The sequence below is a fragment of the Temnothorax curvispinosus genome, unplaced genomic scaffold, assembly GCF_003070985.1.
Source record: "Temnothorax curvispinosus isolate PA1 unplaced genomic scaffold, ASM307098v1 QBEX01013599.1, whole genome shotgun sequence".
Taxonomy (NCBI): domain Eukaryota; kingdom Metazoa; phylum Arthropoda; class Insecta; order Hymenoptera; family Formicidae; genus Temnothorax; species Temnothorax curvispinosus.
In genome coordinates, this window is record NW_020223379.1 from 17,056 (window position 1) to 38,344 (window position 21,289).

The 21,289-nt window shown below is 35.5% G+C and overlaps 1 protein-coding gene across 1 annotated transcript in view; it reads left to right on the plus strand.

The window, feature by feature from the left end:
• Positions 1-21,289, plus strand: part of LOC112463733 (calcium/calmodulin-dependent protein kinase type II alpha chain) — a gene marked incomplete at its 5' end in the record, with an annotated part of 76,028 nt that overhangs the window by 10,923 nt on the left and 43,816 nt on the right. Inside the window, 6 exons of the mRNA XM_025030261.1 lie at positions 10,251-10,305; positions 11,919-12,057; positions 12,616-12,718; positions 15,598-15,776; positions 16,015-16,137; positions 16,666-16,749. Coding sequence (XP_024886029.1) covers positions 10,251-10,305; positions 11,919-12,057; positions 12,616-12,718; positions 15,598-15,776; positions 16,015-16,137; positions 16,666-16,749 — 683 coding nt within the window. The remainder of the gene's footprint in view (positions 1-10,250; positions 10,306-11,918; positions 12,058-12,615; positions 12,719-15,597; positions 15,777-16,014; positions 16,138-16,665; positions 16,750-21,289) is intronic.

The window sequence follows — 21,289 nt, forward strand, 5'->3', positions numbered from 1 at the left end:
ACACACACACACACACACACACACACACACACACACACACACACACATACACACGCACGCACGCACACTTGTAATATCTTCTCTTTCTCTATACACTTATTTTATATATTTTATATTTTATCTCTCTTATCACATCACTTCACATTATATACCGTGTCGAAAGGTTAAAGTTAAAAATAAATTATAAAATGATTCGCGCGTATAATACAGCAGTATGGCTAATTGATGATTACTTTAGAGACCCGCAAAGACTATATTAACATAGAAAAGGGAGACGAAAAATGTACAACTATACAAGTAATCTTTAAGATCGACGAAATCAGTTTATGTCTATTTTAATCGTATTTCTTTTTATAATTATTAATGATTGTATTATCATTGCCGAAGTATGTAACGATTTATATTTATCACACACATTTTTTTTCATATATCACATTTATTAAGCTCTTTGCATTATATGGATTGAGCTAGCGCCGCGTTTTATCGAACATCTTCCATTTTACGCACTTGATTAAACACGCATTATCTGCAATTGCGATTCTCATATATGATCTAGTAAGTAAAGCGTATCAATACGATGCACTTGGTGGACAAATGGAGATTTGGACATCGCTATTGCTAATTGCGATGCCAATTTAGACGATCCCGATTAATTCGGCGCGGCTTCGTTACTCGCCCTCGACAACGATCGCTCCCACGAGACTCACGGAAGTGCAGAGCAGAGTCACTTGTAGGCAAAAAGGGGCGAAAGTTTACTGCTAGTTTTCTATATATGACTACTCTTCCGTAATTGCGTTTGCCTTGGGCTCGCGTGTAAATGGACGATTTGCATGGCAGACATACGAGAATATATAATTATAGAAAATTTATAACCAATAAGAATGTATCGATTCCGCGTATTGAGTAGCAACGCGAAACGCATGTTAATACTACGTCCGCGTCGGAGCATTAGCAATTACGTCGATAGTATAGAAGTATATAGTCTTGTTGCGATGAGATGATCCCGAAAGGGTATTATGCGGATAGAACTGCAGACAGACAGAATGCGAATGCAAAAATATACAAAAGCAGTTTCTCGCGCGGTTTATTTTATTTATGTTAAAGTAAAAAATTTGTTACGAATATATCTTTGACATTGTGATCTTGTGATATGTACATACATATATGTCACATCTTACAGTGTTACGTGATGTTCTTCACGCAACTTCAGAATTACTTACTCCAGATTGAATTAATTTCATTAAAGCACTTTGTTAAATGAGACCGTTGAGATATGATTTTCTCGATAAGAATCTTTTCATATTACTTGTTAAATTATTGCTGTCTTAATTGTTTTATGTTATTGCTTTATTGTTTAATACTGTGATTGGTGTAGTTCAGAACTCCATCTTTGCCGTCGTACCTCTTTGAACCTTGACCTTTTCAATGTCTTTAATTCATTAAGCGGCCTCTTCGATTACGCGTATCTCTCCTATTGGAAGTCACGGTGTGAATTACAGTCGACTGATTTACCTTCAACAGTCCTCGAACTAAATTGAACGTCCAGCAAATAAACGCTTGATTTCGACGGCAAGTGCGTCGATAATTGCTAACGCCTCTCTCATTCGCTCGTAAGTTCGAATGAAACCTGTCTTAATGGCTGCGCTGCTAATTGATATAGGGTAACTCCGGTATATACGTCGCAGCTAAGGGAAACTTAATTTATCGAGTACTATTTACTATGTTTAAAGCAAATGAATTATACCAATAAAAACTTTATACTGTTTACTACTATAAAAAAAATAGAAATATGAAATATTCATTCTTTGTATTTAATAAAAAAAACTTTTAGAAACTCTTGCATTTTTGCCATACATCCCAGGGGTGGGTTATATGACATTCATGGATGAAATATACGCCTTATAAAAAATTACAATTAATGTTTATAAATAAGGCAATAAAATGTCACAATAAGTTATAAAATGTGTGTAAGAAGTTTATTAAGATGTAAGAATGATAAACAAATTATAAAATTGAAAAATTTTAAAAAGAAAATAGAAGAGCGATAGATGCATTAAAGATAATTGTTATACGATCCAAAAAAAAGAAGGAAAAAGAACATATATAGGAGATTTCGAGTCTTACAAAGTGTCTGTACTATGGCATAAATCCCGCATGCTAACTTGCCGTATATATCCTAAACAGGAGGGATATATAAGATATTAAGTTAAACAAAAAATACAAGAGTTATGCACTTGTATTTTGCTGTGTTCCATTATTTACTATCTCTCTACAATTATGTATCATGAAATAACCATTAAACCTTTTACATTTCCTAATACAGTAATCATTTTACGTAGGTCGTAACACAAGATCGCGCTTCTTACTATGGTGAGAAATCGATTCAACTCACGACAGTTTCATTAATATTAACAGTAAAGAACTAAAATTACAACACAATACTAATATGGCATAAAGGCACATAACAGAATAATTGCGAGCAAGTACCTTCATTCCTTCTATTTTTTCTGACATCTGCGGCGTAAAACCCCGCGCGGCGTAAATACCGGAGTTACCCTAAATGTGACCCGGCACACCGATTATAACGTACAAGCTTCCACTTAAACGCGATGCACGCTTTCATTCTCGTAACAATCTTTTTCACACCCGAAAGTCTATAATATGTATGTAACATTGTCGAATAATTGAAAGAAGTACAGAATAGTATATTGATGCGCAAGTGGCACCGATATCTTTTATAATTCAGCAATTACTTGAGTTTCGTCGCCAGTTTTTTTTTAGAATTGAATCGATATTAGGGGAGAGGGGGAGAGATAGCGAGAAAGAGAGAGAGAGAGAGGAACAGTTAAAAAAAGATATTTAATATGTAATAAATGTTATATGATTTCTTGCAGATCTAACAGATCCTTTACATGTTTCATATATCCAATATTTTTATAACAAATATATATCGAAATAAATTTGATAAAGCGTGATTCAATCAGATTGTTAGATAAGAAAACGAAAAGGTATATCATTTGTTTCTCAATTTTTAAATTGATTTTATTGAAATAAAAAAATTTGTTTTACATTTTTAGTTTTTTTTCCGTTACAAATTATTTTCGATTTTCCATTATTATAATACATACATTAGTTTTATTAATTTGAATAGAATTACGTTGTAAAATTTAAATCCAATAGTATGGAGAATGCTATTGCAATAGCGTTTGTGACTCTCGAAATGGAATGAGCCAATGTATTGTCGAACTTATTCGATGCCAAAATTCCAATGGTCGTAAAACATTTTCAATTTCACCTACTTCGTTCTTTTCGAGGAAGCAACAAGAATTGCTTCCATTACTTTCGTATGCGACGCATGCGATTGCGACCTTGAGCTAACCATCGCAATCCACACTGATGTGTTACGATACGAATCGTGCGCATACAAGCTGGATACAAGCCAATCGGCCGCGCGTGATCCCGGACGAAATTTTTGGCGCCGCGTGTGTTTTTGCGCGGATTCGTGTCGGATTGCGGTTGATCCTGGCGAGTACTCGAACGTGAAGATTTTCGTACAGCGTTCACTGACAACAGGTGTCCCTTTTCGACCATGCTGTGTTGAGATACGAACATTTGCTCTCACGCGAAAAAATTTGCCAGCTTTTGACGGCTTTTTCGTATTGCTGCGCGTAATTTTCTTTTATAATATATTCACGAATCAGCGATTTTTAAGCGTGAGGTGCACGAAAGTATTACCAAATATTCTTGTTTTAAGCACTCTGTGTAAAATTAATTAGTACAAGTTAATTGCTGTAAAAAACAGAGTTAAAGAAAAAAATAATATTGATAAATTCTGCAATTTTAGATACAAATGATACAATATTAGTTATATAATTAATATAATAACTTATCATATCATATAGTACATTCACCCGCGTAAAATTTGGGCTTGATTTGAAAACAGCGCTATTTTTATTTTCGAATATTTCCGAATAGACAAAATGCATTATAAGTAGGGGAGACCGGGGCTAACTCGACACAATTTTTTTAAAGGCAATTTTTAACAATTAATTAAAATTTTCAAGCAAATTTAATGGTACACATTTAAAGAGCGTTCCTTCAGGTACAAAATTGCAAAAAAATTTTGCTGTACGTCGCTTAGTTTTGCCCGAAAGCTCGATAAAAGAGTAGACCATTTTTGAGAGATCATCAGAAAAATTACTTTTCACTATCAAGAACGCTTATGTCGCGTTAAAAATTACACTATAACTCATAATGTTACCAAATTCCGTTGATAATACTGGCACATAAAGACGCATTTACAGTAGGAAAGGCAAGTTTATCGTCGTTGCGGGCGCGGGCGGTTTGTTTGTCGACCTTTATCACTGACAATGCGACTATTGCCATCGCGAGCTTCGTACGATGGCGGGATATACAATGACGTTCAGTGTGATTCAGTTGGGAAAAAAATGTGTATGAATATTTTTTTATATTTCTACAGACTTTTTATTATATATTTCCTTTATATTTTTCACTATGACTTCTTAAAGTTTCACTTTTATTTTAAGTTAGAATTATGTGTGTGTTTTGTATTTTTATATCTTTTAATGTATATGATACCAAGCAAGTACTTGAATTTTGTCTCTCTCAGTGTTTGCGCAACATTATTGGACGATCTAGTAAAATGGTCGGCGTAAATTTCTCGAAGATTGCGCGCGTGATTTTGCGTGATTCTGCGATAAACCTTGACCTCTCATCGAGGCGTACGTATAATAGCACAGGATCCATAAAAACGGACGAATGGCAACGAGTACGTGCTCTCGCATCTTGTCGTCTTATTGTCCTCGCAGCATCTTGAAGAGTCTCTGAGCGAGACGCAAAAGAGCACCAGGCGAAGAAGAGAATGCAGATCAATACCTGGGTATTGATCGGCATCTGTCCATGCCGAACCCCATACGAGAGTAGCGCTGCAACAATTTGCTTCTGTCGATCTTGTCTCTCTTCTCACGTCTCGTATACCTAGTCCGCTCGACTGCCACTCGACCACTTGTTCGACTAAAAATTGTCGAGAGTAACGAAAGCATTTGCCAGCCGATACATTTACTATATATCGATCTCCGCTAAGATATTCAGATATTCGTATTATACGATATAATTTTTTCCAAGTTTCCTCTCTCGCTATTAAATCGATTATATTAAATTTCTATTGTTTGTTTACGTGTGAATTGCGATCAGCTTTGGCCGGTGCGATATCGCGACGACGCCGACGAGGAACGCTAAAGTTTGTTAGACCGACCGATTTGTAGTGTCAGCTCCAATGTTTCCATAATTCATAAGAGTCGGCATGATCAACGACGCTAGCATTTCTTTTATTCATTTCATGGTTCCATTCGCCGAGACTGCAGGACTTAGTTGACACGAGTCGTTCTCCGTGCCGCGGATTGTGGCGCGTTCCACGTAATGGCATGCGACACGGGAAATTCACGTTCGTTCGAGTCAACAAGTGATACCTATCGATCCTGCTTGTCAGTCAAGCTTGTTTCATTCCCTCTAGTCTTTACCTCATTTTTTTCTTTCCTCTGACTTGTGTTTTTTTTCTGCCTCCCCTCTCTTCAGACTGCACTTTCGTGCAACACGCATGGATGGATATGATCGCACGCATCACGAAAGGAAACATGTTGTGTAACAGGATGGTTATTTGCAAATTCGAAGCTCTTTCGCGGGTTTATTTCTAATTTCTAATTTCGACCCTAAATGTAACTCATGGATGTGAATGTATTTGTCTACAATGAATATTTAAAAGCTCTAACAACGAAGGAAAATTATAATAAGTATAAAAAAGTTTTTCCTTGTAATTTAGAAAAAAATTATTATAAAAATGAGTAGAATTGAAAAGGCAAAATCATACAAACACATGTCAATACAAATCAATATAATTTGCTTTATTGGTATTAATAAAATATCTTTGCGAGATTTATAATTAGCCAAATTTCTACACTCGATAATTTCACATCTGGATATAATCTTTGACATATTCTACGATCCATGTAGAATTGTAGATGCATGGACGATCGTGATTTTAGAGCCGGTCTCTCTGCAAATCTAACTTGAGTGCAGGGATATTGTTTGACCAATGATCCTTGGAGTAATAGATTTGCTGGATAACGAGGTTTCTATGTGTCGAAAATGATGGTTCGATAATTGTCTTACTGTTTTAATGAATTATTAGAAGCGTCCAATAAACGCCTTCTGATAGTTACTTGAACAAATCTGTTCTGTTGTAATGATTACACGTTTTCATATGCATGTGTGTGGGTGCGTGCGTGCGTGTGTGTGAAAAATACATATAAGCCTGGAAAAGTATATTAAAAAATATAGTATAAAATTCTTTCAGTTTTATTTTGGCATTTTTTAATTGATTTATTTAAAACTTGATTTGTTTTGTGGAATTTTATTTAGAAATATTTAAGTTTTAATTTTTAGGAAGGCCTGAGCTTACAAATGTAATCGCAGTGAGAGCATTAACGCCGCGCACACAGCTATGTCGAGGTGTGGCTTTGAAGATCGATACTTGTGTGGTAGTTCTCTCTCTTTCTCTCTCCTTCCCTCCCTCCCCGCTTCTCTCCCCCTTTCTCCCCTCATTCTTTTTCTTCTCTCTTGCCAAGCTACCACAATCGTTATCGTACCATCAATTTTTTTCCATTATTGCCATAGCAAAAAGAAATTATGCGTATTTATGTATAATATTTTATTTCTCGGAATGACTAAAGTTTTTTAAAGTAGAAAATTGTTAGCGGATTTTTCAAACTTTATCCTTAAATTTCTTTTTTCTGCGAGTTGCAGAGTAGAATAGTTTTATGAAAAAGGTAAAAAAGTAAAACTTTTTCTCACAGATAAAAATTCTCGTCAATAATATTCGCTTTAGTATTCGAATTCGTTTTTCTTGCCACGTCTTATAAAACCGAAGGGGATCAAAGAGTGAGAAGATGGATTTTGGTCCCGTCTTTTCTCATGGTCCCAAGAATCATTTGAAAAGGAAGCTGCAAATGGAAAAGATGCATTCAAGTGAACTTTGATATACGCAGTACTTGGATTCCTAACTAGCAGTCGATATCGAAAATACTGTTTTTCGAAGCGCGATATAACGATGGAAAATATTTATTTGCAAATTAAATGCAAAATTAGATTATTAGAGATATGAGTGTTTGAAAAATATAAAAAATTTTTGTAAAAAGAGAGATTCTCCCCCAAATAATGAGTTATAAACGAAATGGTATAATATTATTTTATGCACACTAATAGATATATTGTGCAATTTAAGGAATAAATTACTTAATTAAAGAGTAAAGTACGACAACTGCATTACGCAACATAATTAAAAAATTTTTTATTATCCTTCAATTGATACAATTTTTTTGTCGTATCTTTTTCCATTATGCATATTCCGATAATACTTATTTTAGTCTTGTGTTTTATCTCGGATCTATATACGTTATCTTATGAATGCTTGCCAGATATAATGAAACCTGAAGACGCATTACGAATCTATAATATATCATTAATTTCGAACAAGTTAAAAATGTCGATCAAGAATCGGCAGAAATGAGTAACGGTGTTTTCCGTCGATGATTCCCATCTCACGGTATTCACATCGCTCTCGTGAATTTTCTTTACTCGTTAACGCGGCGACGACATTCGTTGTCGAAAATACTGGCTTTCGCTTGATTAGCGAGGTCTTGCGTCGAAGTGAGTTGTCGTGTTAATGCCGCACGTTAACTGCGAAATGATACGTCTGTCAGTAAAACTTGTGCTTTCATTATGACGGTAACCCAGAGATGGCAACGGCAACCCAGTTCGTTGATCGATCTCGAAATAGGTAACGCATAGAGGACGGCGCATTGCGGCGAAAATGCCGCCGGATAGGTAAGAAGACAGAATGCAAGTATAGCTAGCCAAGAACAGAGCAAATCGAATTTTCTTTCTCGATTTATGAAAGAATAAAGAATTTGCTATTAAGCAGGAATTAAGGAATTAAGGAATTAAGGAGGATTATTCATATACATTATAAGATATGCACTATGAATCTTTGGATTATCTTGTTGAGGAAATAACTAAATAGGATTGCAAGTTGTAATAACAATAACTTGAAAATTTAATTGTTTGGCTAAATTGCTTTTTCAACAGGCATTATAAATTATAATCTCAGCAAGAGTTCGGGAGTTTTCAATTTCGCTAAAGTAGAAGTTGAAATTCTATTCATTAGCATGTTGCTATGCAAAAGATATGTGAGTGTTTTGTATTATTGTATTTTAACCACGCCTTAAACCACGCCGGCAACTTTTGTAACGAAGAAAACTCGCGCGTTTATAATAAGAAACAGGATTATCCTGACATTTAGCACGTGTATAAAGTTGGGCCTCAGCGTTGCGGAAGGTCAGCATCCGACAGATATCAATCGAGAATAATTTTTGCTCTTGTACAACGAATACGCAAAAAAAAAAAACATGCGTCGTTAGTCGTTACACGATTCATCGAATGACAGCATTTTTCGTGTATGAAAAAATCGGCCATGCCTTCACTTGACTCTGATTTAAGCTCGATTTGCGGAGCAAACTGATTCTCGGGTCAAAAGAACGAGAGAGAAGCGCTCTTTCGTAGTTAACCTTAATCGTAGTAGTAATCGTATAGCAAGCGCTATTTAAACGCTATACAAATAATTCTCTTGTATCCGAAAATCGATCTGTGTTTTGCAGCCTTCAACTTGGCCAATATCCGTATAGAAAAACTATTTATTGTACGACCTAAATTTACTATACGACTCGTGGTGTTTTGTAACTTTAAACAAAAGAAAATTTTAACGTATGGACGCACGATTTTTTACTGCGTATCTCTTATTTTTATCTAGACTAGACACTACAGACGCGCGCTACGCGCGCGCTATTTATCTTTAACATTTCACTATTAACCCTATTATACACAACTGTCAAAATATACAATGACAGCTGCAAATGAAGTAAGCGCAGCAAGAGAACCAATCGGCATCGCGGAAAAGCGGCAACAATAAACTTCACATCTCCTTTTTAGAAGAGGAAAACAACATATTTAAAAACTCATCAAAATCGAAGGGGGACACTTCCGTACCTTTCCTTGTTAGTTATGTAATTGATAGAGACATATTTTTTTAATTGTAGATAAGTCATTCTATCTGTCGATTTTATTACGCGTAATTTCATTGTCGACGATTTAATTGCACCTTATTCAAGACAAACGTCATGGTAACGTCACGCGCTCCTTTTTACCTGTATTCTTGCACATGGCATCGTTGTGTCTAGTCGAGTTGCTATAGAAATCGAGCACGATCGTTAGCCTGGTGTGTCGCGCGGCCCGGCTCGGCCGTTAAGCGAGTTAATTGACGGCAATCGCATTCGCCATGAAGGCATAAGTTTGCATGACGACGCGATTGTTCAATAACAGTAAAGAGAACGCTATTATGAGATAACGACAAGGAGGCGTCACGTTTCCGTTTAATAATGTTGCCTCGCGGATTCAGCGAGTTCGAATGCCACCGGCATTCGAATGTAGAACTGACTATCACGTCGGCGAAACCTACAACTTGTTTGGATTTGTCATTATGCTTATGGCACGCGAATTCGCGGAATTTAAACGGAAAAAGCTTTACGATCGTGCACTCCAAATGTCGTCGATAATCGTGATCTTGATCGGCGTGAATTTCCTCGTTTCAATCGTGGAAAGTTTGATCGGCACGGATGTGCGCAGTGCGGCAATTCAAAACTTGCTGATGCAACATCCAGATATGTTAAAATATATCATGAAGAGAAACCGAGAGGGGGGGGAGAGGCAGGGAGGGAGGGAAGGAGGAAAGAAAAGAATAGAAATAAATAAATAAATAAAATCTAAAATAAAAGTAGATCATAAACATATTGACTGCGGAATTATACATAATTATTAAATTATATTTGAAATATAAAAACATTAAAAAAATTTTTTTTGTTAAATAAATCTCAATGATCTTATTTGATCCTAGCAAATGAGATTATAATAAATACAAAGGAAGCAGAAAGCGGATACTAAAGAATGAAACAGCTTTCAATGCTAGTTATACATATAACATAGCATTTTTCGCTGGTTTCTATATGTTTTACATTTATTCTGTAAAAGGACATGCCTAAATGTAGAAACTATTTAAAATATCAAACTATTGTAACAAGTAATTTCACAAGTTTGACGTTTTATCATTCTATCTGTTACAGTGAGATTACATGACAGTATACAAGAGGAGAATTTTCATTATCTCGTCTTTGATCTGTAAGTATATCGAACCTTTATTTCTGATTGTTAGATCTAATTCAATCTTTTTATATGTTTCTTGTGTGTGTTTTTTTTTAACAAGACTGAAATTAGTTATTGCTACCATTCATAGAGCTCGAATGGTAGTAATCGAAATCTCGAATGGTTGTAATCAATTGACGATGCACAATTCAACTACGGACAATGATATATTTTGATGACATTTTTAATTGTTGTTTAATATTTTCAGAATTATACATATATCACTTGTCGAATCAATTGCGAATCATACATGTCTCATAGCTAATTTGCAACGGGAAGACATTATTGTAATTGGCGTTACTCATTGATAAAAATTACAGCTATTATTTGATTTATCTGGAAATATGAAGAAATGTTATTTTTAAATACAATAACTCCAAGGGGTTTATAGTTTTTAATAACTCTAAAAACTACAATTTAAATTTATTTCTTTATTTAAAAAATTTACCGCGCAATCATGTTGGGAGTACTCGATACGATCGATACGATCGAGCTGACAATAGACGAGATTCTCGAGTTATCGCGCTCATCTAGTCTCGGCTTCCAGCGGCGAAGCAATTCGTGAACTCTAATTGTATCAAGTAGATACCGATCTGCGGCCACTTAAAATCGTCGGCAATCTACGCACGGGACGAGAAAGTATCATGCCAAATTTAATTTCCGCGCGAGAGAACACGCGTTCGCTCCGTTACGTTTATATTCGTAACGTTGATTTACTGCATACCATAAATCTCGTTTTTCTTTCCTGCCATGTCACTAATTAATCCACAGGTTACGACGGATTTAATTTCATCCGTTCGTTTTTTGCTCAACTTTTTATCAACGCGGCACGCCATTTTCGGTTTTGTCCGCCAAATTTCTAATGTTTGATTTAAACAGTTAATTCCTTTTAATCTTGTGTAAACACGGGAAAAAAATAGTGTTGTATCAACAGCATTATTTTTTGTATCAACAGCGCATCAGTGTTATTGAGATAAAATTGATTGATGCAACATCAATATTAATGAACAAAAAACATCAGATAATTGTTTTAATAATTTAAATATTTGGTCCAATGTTCAATAATATCCAATTGAATTAACTACTAATGCTTGTGGCAGCCCGCGACGTCGACGTTTAATTGAAGCAACTACTTCATTTTTTTTCCGTGTACACAGCAGCTCTTCCACCGTATTTTAATTTTTGACGTAGAAATTTTATTTTAGTTGTTATTAATTCATATATTATTTTCTCCGCGAATCTTATCTGTCATTTGGCTGCAATGTAAACGCACGTCGCATCTTTTATAATAACTATATCTAATAGCCATCATCTTAATTAATGAGATTTTGTCATTTGTTGTATAAATGTTAAGTGTATAGTGTATAATGTTAAAATAAATCTTGCTACTTTTTGCACAACAAGCTCAAGTACAAGCGGTATTTGCGAGTGTACGAGATGTGCTTATGTTACGAAGCATTTGCGAAAATTCACGCTATTTTTATTTCCGGAGTTAAACGTCTCGCTATTTGGCGATATTGCTTTACCACGCGACCTCGCGACCTTGCGACGCGCTCGCGAAATGGAATTGAAACGTAAAACGCTTACAGAGTCACCGGCGGAGAACTATTCGAGGACATCGTCGCCCGGGAATTCTACAGCGAGGCGGACGCCTCGCACTGTATTCAACAAATCCTGGAAAGCGTTCACCACTGCCACCATAACGGAGTTGTGCACCGGGATCTGAAAGTACGTAGAGAAAAAGAGGGCGAGTTTGTGAAGCGCGCGTGTTGCGCGTTTGCAAGGCCGACGACCGACGATCGACGCCGCGACGCCCCGACGTTGAAATAAAACGAGCGAACGCCCGCGCGATCTATCCTTTCACAATGCTTTCACTTCCGTCCAGTGCTTCGTGCTACTTTTCACGATTTCTGTGAGATGTCCCGAAATATCTAGAATTCTAGACAATAATGGTAAAAGACACATTTCCCTCCCTCCTTCCCTCCCTCCCCCCTCACCACCCATCGTGTTTTCAATTGAAGCTTAAAATTCGCCAACACTTCTCGGGTTTCAGAATTTAACAACTTTGTGATTCTGAGTCGCGTTTTCTATTAATTTTGACGAAGAAATATATACGATGTTAACCGTATACCGATGAAATCATACGGATTTAAGAACGCTTGAATTTCACTCGAATTCAATCTCAATCGAAATCTTTTTTCAGTTAAAAAAGTTTTCGACTCGATATGTCGATATCGACTCGAGCATTCAACGATGTCGACGGATCTGTGCCATTTTTTGTTGCAGCCCGAAAATTTACTCCTCGCGAGCAAAGCGAAAGGGGCGGCTGTGAAATTAGCGGATTTTGGTTTGGCGATCGAGGTGCAAGGTGATGCGCAGGCATGGTATGGTAAGTATGAGCCTGATTTTCCCGATGACTGAATTTTTGCTGAAATTTTAACTATGCTCGAAATTGTCGGTCCAGCACCGACGATGACCGAAATGTCATGATCCGATAAACGATCTTTGTGAGAAGATTCTTGTGAGGCGAAAAGCGTCGTTTTTCGCGACCCTTTTTGTATTAATATTTAACTTCTGTTTGATAACGCGAATGTTCGATCCTTTCCCTCCTCGCGATCGGACAAAGACCGTTGGTATAGAGATTGATGTTAGTGAATAATTAATCGTGCAAATTTGAGGAAGATTATTAATGATATTCATAAAAAGTCGCAACAGAGATATAAAAACGCAAAAATAACACATCGCGTTGAGACTTTCAGCGCGAGTCGAGCTCAAATTGATATTTTTTTCATTCTTTGTCAATAATAATAGGCGAAAATAATAGAATTCGCGAAATATTATGATTCAAGTTGCGAACTTAACATATTCGACAGGATAATTTATAAACAAAACGTAGTTTTCGTTTAAATATCGCTGCTATACTGTTGTAATTCATGTTTTCTTGCATCTATATATGTTTTCTTCGTATATATCGCGTGTCATATCATTTTTTTACTTTCTTAGGATCTTCTTAGGAAACACATTAGCGTTAACGTAATGCAAAAAAATGTCAATGGCATATCAAAACTATCGTAAACTTATTCTAATAGAACTATTATAGTTTTTTCTTTAAAGAGCAACTTTAAAGAAAACCTTATGTTTCTTTACTTTAATAAAGTATCTTTTTTTGTTTTATTTCTTGCATTTTATTTTATTATCTTTTTATATACTATATGTACATCATATCAATATCCGCTCGAGTAAAAACAGTAAAAAAATAATATTGTCTGAAGACAATCTTATTGTTAAAACATGGTGCGAAAAACAGAATATTTAATTTTTAAATCGCAAAAGTCTATGTCCTCGCCAACTGTTTCGTTGTTGCTCGTATCATCTGCGACGCGAACTGAGCTGTGAACTTGGATCTTTCCATCTACTTTGTGCCCTGTCCGTTTGATTTACGTACATTTTGCATTCGGATGTCTATACGAACCGGCATATTTGCATGCCAGCCAGCTGGCTGCTCGTTTTGTTCTCTTTTATGCAAAAATATACGTGGGGAAAGTTTTCCGATAGCACGTGAACTCTTCCGCGCGTGCAGGCAGTTCCATAGAGAAATCTTTGCTTGATTTTAAATTCTTTATCGAATTCGGTGACAATCTTGTGGAAAATTCTGAAATGATTACTTGCCGTGCGCACCATTTATATTTAAAGTCAAATATCTCAAGTATTTAAGACTCGCTTAAATTTATATTAACAATTACATTATTTAATTGCATTCAGATTGTCTTTTGGCGTTTTGCTAAGCGCTTTATAAATTTTTCCTTCATCGATCAAAACAACCATCTCAAAGCGAGCTTTCTGAGGCACCTCGTATATGCGCAATTGATACGCAATTGCGTAACCCGGCAACGCTTGTTCGCTTCTCGCTTTTATCTCTGCAATCGATTTTTTTTCTGTGTGGTGCTGAAAATGTATAATATGCACTACATCCGTCAAACCCACGTAAAAAAATTAATATTATTCCGCGCACAAAATCTACATAGCTTTGGCGATACAATTAAAGTGCGAAAGAGTAAAAATTGCAAAAATGAGTAATTTAATGCAATTAAAATTATAAATATGAATTAATATTTGGAAAATCAACATTTAAATGTATTTTTTTCAATTTCGTACAGAGCATGCAGAGCGACTTGTAATGACTTTGTAATTTATACAACGATATATATATATATGAGGTATACGGATGGCGACATAAAAATTAAATATTCAGTCCAAAGAAAATCTTACTAATTTTTCGCGGTATTTCTTTGCACGCTCGTAATCACATCGGCGCCCGTAATGTTTATTTTTTGAGAGAGATTTACAGTTTGCGAAAATATTTTGGTGAATAAATAGCAAATTAGTACGTCGAGTCAAAGGATCCAGCGCGATCGTTGGCAGAATATTTCCAAGGGCAACCATAAACGGTCTAGTTGCGCAATCATGTTTTTGTTGCATTAAAGCAAATGCATCTCGACTGCAATCACAACAGTTATACAACGGCGTGCTTATCGAAAATTAATTACACGCGGCAGAGCGCGATAAAATTGCCAATGCAAAAAAAAAGGTACCGAACTATCCGAGCTTTCATGACGACACGTGATTGCCCGAGTTATGCTTTTTGCGTGGCCATTAATTGCAAAAATTTTACCACTCTTCTATTTTCTTTTTTATTATCGCGCCATTATTTATAGAATTTTTGGTGCATTTTCTCACACAGAGATTAAGGAATAAATTTCGCGTATCGCAGCAATGAATGTCTATTAGCTTTCGTAGCCACATATGAGATAGCTTGTCTAATTGACAATAATCAGCGTAACAATCTACGTTACAATTATTGTAAGTAGAGAGAGCTTTTTTGCTCAACTATAGTGGCCATTACACAAACTGTTTAAATACACATTTTAATGAAAATAAATATAAAAATATATATTGTGGGCCGCCGATTCTCAATTATATTTATCAATATTATAACGGTATCTTACTTTAATGAAAATGTATAATTGAATTTTTTCTAACAAATTTTTTAATAAATCAACAATCGAGAACGCAATAAAAGTTTGCGGGCGGCTGCTGTGTTTGCTTTTCGAATAAGGAGAATTAATTTAAGCGACGAGTGGAGGGAGGGGAAGGGGAGGTAATACTCGGGACGTGATTTTGCGCACGTAACGCTCTGATCCCTTCAATCCTTCGTACGGCGTGGCTGTGTCCTTCGAGAGGGAATGAACCCGAGTGATTGATAAAAAGGTTTCGCTGGAACACCCGGCTACCTCAGCCCGGAGGTGCTGAAGAAGGAGCCATACGGGAAACCAGTCGACATATGGGCGTGCGGTGTCATACTGTACATCCTTCTGGTCGGTTACCCGCCCTTCTGGGACGAGGATCAGCATCGGCTCTACGGGCAGATCAAGGCCGGATCGTACGATGTACGTATTGTACGATTTATTTAAATTTTTTTTAATTTTTATACCATTACATTTGCAAACTCGACGTATCGAAGGAAAGCGATACGTTGGAAAAAGAATTGTTTGTGGAAAGAGAAAATTCTATATATTAAATTTTTATTCACAATATTCTCTGTTGATTTTTTACATTTAGCGTAATTGTCTTATTACTCTCATAAAGAATTATGATTAACATTATTTCTACGCTTGTTTTGTGCAGTATCCGAGTCCAGAATGGGACACCGTCACGCCAGAAGCCAAGAACCTTATCAATCAGATGCTGACGGTGAATCCAGGAAAGAGGATCACTGCCAGCGAGGCACTGAAGCATCCATGGATTTGCGTAAGTTTATCTTATCGCGACCAACAATTTTGCGTTGATATTACAGTTTATATAATTTAGAAAGTAACATAGTATATCATATTAAATTACTATAGACAGAGATCTTATTACGCGCGAATAAAGTACTTTAGTTAGTTTCTAAAATCGGATACATAAAAAATAGAGAATAATGGATTGATAAAATAACAAGATTTTGTCATATATGTATACAAGTATATGGATAATATAATAATAATAATATTAATAATAATAATAATATGCCAAACGGACAACACGGACAACCGTTTCACGGACTTTTTAAACGTGTCAGAGAGTTGTGTTGTTTTGTTTGTGATGTTCTCGCGTACTATTATTATATTATTTACGTTGACATAGTTTGATGTCTTTTCTCGTAGTTTATCTCTTCACCGCATAAATAGAATTTTATCCTTAATGAAGCGTGCGAGGCTTAAGATTTAACCTCGGGCGACTTGAATCATTCTCTTGGGACGATGCCTGATATCGTTTTCCGTTTACTTTGTGTTTCAGCAACGTGAGCGTGTTGCATCTGTGGTGCATAGACAAGAGACCGTGGACTGCTTGAAGAAATTCAATGCAAGGCGCAAATTAAAGGTGAGTCTCACTTAAAAGTTTTGTTCCGTGTATGTTTATTCAACATTTCAACGTCTGTCCTACGTATCTCTGCCTTAAATTTGACTGTCTGCTTGACGATTATACGATTTTGCGATTTTCCGTCATGAATTCGCGGTTTGTTATTTAAATGACTCGGTTATATGTATATCTCGGAAACCAGTTTACTGTGGTAAGCGTCAAGCGATAAACAAAAACACATTTTTCAATTTGCATGGAAGAATGTAAAATTTAAAATAAAACCCGAGCCATCGTGAATATTACGTGTATTTAAACGTAAAGAGAAAATAAACGAAACATGTTTTATACTCATTCGGATAAACAATCGTTTCGTTACCATCCGTAATTTCACCGTTGCATTTCGTCTTGATTAGTATCGTCTAAAAATACGGAAAAGATTGTATTTGATTCAAAATGAAGCCAAATGCCAAATATTCGTTAAATCACGAGATAAGTGAAAATTGAAATTTGCGAGAGATTCCATTTCGGGAAATATATGATTGATATATTAATATACGAATATAGAGCTTTTATGAGAGTTGTCGAGAGATTTGTCAAAATTTGTTTGATTCACGTTTATCAATTGCTAATTTTATAGCGGGCGCATACGGAAATTTATGACGGTATATAATCGCGCAAATTCTCTTTCTCGCCGGCCACAAAATCTCATCATATACGTATATTAGCTCCAGTCATTTACAAATGCAAATTCCATTATGTCCGCTTATCACGTTGCGGTCTGGATTGCATTCATGCGAGGCCGAGGCTGCAAATGTTAATAATATCTGTAAAATTAGAACAACGTGACGCATGGTGGCCGGAGGTGAAATTTGACTTATCAATTCTTTCCCGCGGGAGGTATCATCGAATGAGTGATGCCGATTAATTTCGCAAAATATACATCATGATATTTCAGAAAAAAATCTACCAAATTTGTCATAAACGTTTTATTTAAGTGAGAAATATCTCAAGTAGAGGAAGTACAAGGTATACAAGTTTAAAAGTCTTATTTTTTACGATAACATAGTTTTACGTAATGTACATAATTCTTTTTTTATCGATGAATAATTAATAAAAGTTGTAACTTTTAACTGTTTATATTGGCTTAAAATGTCTACTCCAACGTTGAGACAACTGACATTTCATTTAGCTGAATATCCATGATTTTGGGAAGAAGAAGGGATATTGAAAGGTGAAAAAAAAAAATTTAACGAAGAATTTAAAAAATTTTTAAAACAATACTTTAATGAGACAAGCTCTCGCGGCTCCGATTGGCCACAATGGATTCGATATTCGATCGGGAATCGAGAACGACGATGTAGCCTCCGGAGCCTCCCTACCCTACCTAGAGCCGTTCCTACGGCACTGTTGTTCGACAAGTCACCGACGATTAAACGATGGCACGCATCGAGCAGTACGACTCCACTTGTCGTTCTCGCCACAATCGCCGCACTCTCGACACGGAGTAGTTAGAGTAGTAGAATACCGCTTTTTATCGGAGCCACGTGTGTGACAACGTTCGTTTACCGTTATCGAAATGTGTCGAGGCACGCGCGAGGACAACGCGTATTTTAACTTTCTCAAAGAGTTTCGATTTAATTGACTGTGATTGAAACCGATCATGAGAATGCGAGACTCGCGGAGCGATTTGGAAAGACCATGTGGACAGTTGGAAAGAGCGTGAAAAAATTTATTTAGCCCTTCAATTTCCTTTGATTTTGTTGATCTTCGTGAATCGAGGATTAGCGTACCTTATATGAGTTAACAGTGTTATTTGTAATATTGTATTTTAAAAAATACTATTAATTGTGTAATTTCTGTTGCAACGATTACTAATGGTTGATGATATTCACAGATGCTTCTTTAGATAGTTGACGACAGATTTCGCAAATGCGAATTCTAATAATTTTTCGTAATATTTATTTTAATTATTAATTATTCAATTGTAATTTAATTCTTTAAGTTTTTATTATATTTCTTGCTTGTCTCTACGACAAAGTATATGTCTTTGTTGTTTAATTCTTTAAATATTGTATTTGTACTTTTATTAAACGCTGAGCTGGAAGCTCTGAAAGAAAATACTATATGATAAATAATTTCTCAAATTTATTTCTTATTTTAACAATATTACATAGTTTTTAATTAATTTAATGCCTATAAAAATATTGTATATTATTAACTATTGTACATTATAATCCAATTATCTTTATCATCAAATGGACCATAAAGATCTTCACACATTCATAGATTCTCTTATATATCACTTACTTTTTTTAAGTTTGTAAAACTACGCTTAGTTAACTGCAGCAACGTTTATTTAATTGGAACATTAGTGTGTAAGGATTATGTCCTTGCAAGTTACGAGCAGAATTGGATATTGGATACGATGGCAATTTCGACCTATTTCTTCGTTCTTAGCCTCAATTGGACGTCATAATCGCGACGACACTCTACAGTAGTCGTTCAATGCCTGAACAAAGCGCAAAGAAAACATTTCATTATTTGATATGAACGACGAGGCATGAACAGTTATTAAACGTCCATGACAATGAATCGCAATCGCAATTAAATAACACGTGCGCGAGTCTTATCGTTCACATGCTATTTGAATCATACCTGTATGTACACGTGGTTTCTATGGTTAATATGGTAACATATGGTACGGTTATAATTTAATAGCACTTTTAATATCAGAAATAAAGTGTTTATCTTTGTAAAGATAGAAAAAGATATTGGCTCATACAGAAAGATATTGATGTATTATAACAAAATAATATCAGACAAATCTCGTTACATTTTATGTGTATCACTTTGTACAAATTTCAAGTACAAACAAATTTTTTATAGAATTGAATATTTTTGACATAAGAATGATAAATAGAGATTAGACGTGACATTTGCAGAAACTATACTTATTCCTAACTAGGCAAATTTTCTTAAAAGCCGACACTCACTGGATTTTACGTCGCGGTCGCTGAAAAACGACACTACTATAATGTTTAAGTGGATAATTTTCGCGCGTTGAGATGAACAATGCGTTTCGAAACCGGCGCGAATTACTGACATTAAAACTTGCTTTTCTCGCGAATGGACTCGATAGTGTTATCTTAATAACAGTCGACGATATAGCGAGCGCGCAAAATCGATCAAGCTCTGTATCGTCTATACTTGCGTGACGTAATTATAATTGGATACCTAGATTAATTAACATTTATTCGGCCGCTGCGACCGTATTTTTTACGCGACAAGTTGTCCGCTATGATCAAATATTAAATATTACAGCAAGCCATTGCAATTATCATTTTTTCACAGTGAAATGATCGAGTGGTCGGTGTCGGAAAGTGTCTGAAAATTTTAATTCTAATAATGCCACTTGGTTTTTTTTATTTTTTTTTATATAATTGTTTATTTATGTTATATTCCATCGTATAATAAAGATAAAATATAATTTTGACAATAAATACACTTGTTTCTCTTTGTATTAATTAGCAAAAACTGTTTTAGTGTCAATCGATGAAATCGTTGTGAATCATGCAACAATGAATATCATAGAATTATCTGTTTCTTTTTTAAATACATATTTTTACAGTATTGATAAAAATATCATTTTTTCGTTCTCAACTTTAGCGCGTACGCAATAATAATGACTTAATTTTATCAATGTTAATGGGTACGGAAAATTCATATTTATATAAGTATATATATTTTTACAACAGTAACTATAGAATATTTTGTTGTATTTATATTATAACTTACGTTGTGCCCGAGAAATTGATATTGGAGAAATTGATAATGCAGTTTCTGTTTTGTCATAAAAGACAAATTACTTAATAATTATCAATTTGTTTCATGTTTCATATTATTAGAAAATTAGTGAACTTTGAGGCACTTGTATAATATACGAGGCTCTTGCTCTTCTATCGTGTTGCTTCGAGTTTAGTTTTAGTTGTATCGAAACCGTAGTAGCGAAGAGAAGCGCGTAAGAGGGGCAGGTAATCGACCAAGCACGTAGAAATGACAGCGACGCGACGTCGAGGCAACCGGCCGAATACCGATTAAACCCCGACTCATAAAAGTGCAAATGCCAAGTGAGGAAGTTAAATGACGCCGCGCCGTTCGTTTGCTCGCGCGCAGATTGAGACATGCGGGCACTGAAGAATAAATTCATGTTGTGCAGACAACAGGAGGCGACCGTGCCCGAGGTAATGAAATTTTTATCACCGTCAGATTGACGTCTAGCAACGCGGCGTCATTCGCCTTAACGTTGAACATGATGTAGATACAATCGAAGGTATATCAATAGTACGACATTTATACAACGAAATTTGTATTGTTTTATAACACGTTTGTTATATATAATACAGGATGATGTAGAATTATTTAGGACTGCGAAACATTCCGGATTGATTGTAAACTGCGACAACACCTGTCAATCTGCTCAAGTCGAATGATTCTTAATCAGCGCTTTCTGTTACTCTACATATGTCTATATTCCGAAAAACAACAATACGGGTACAGATTG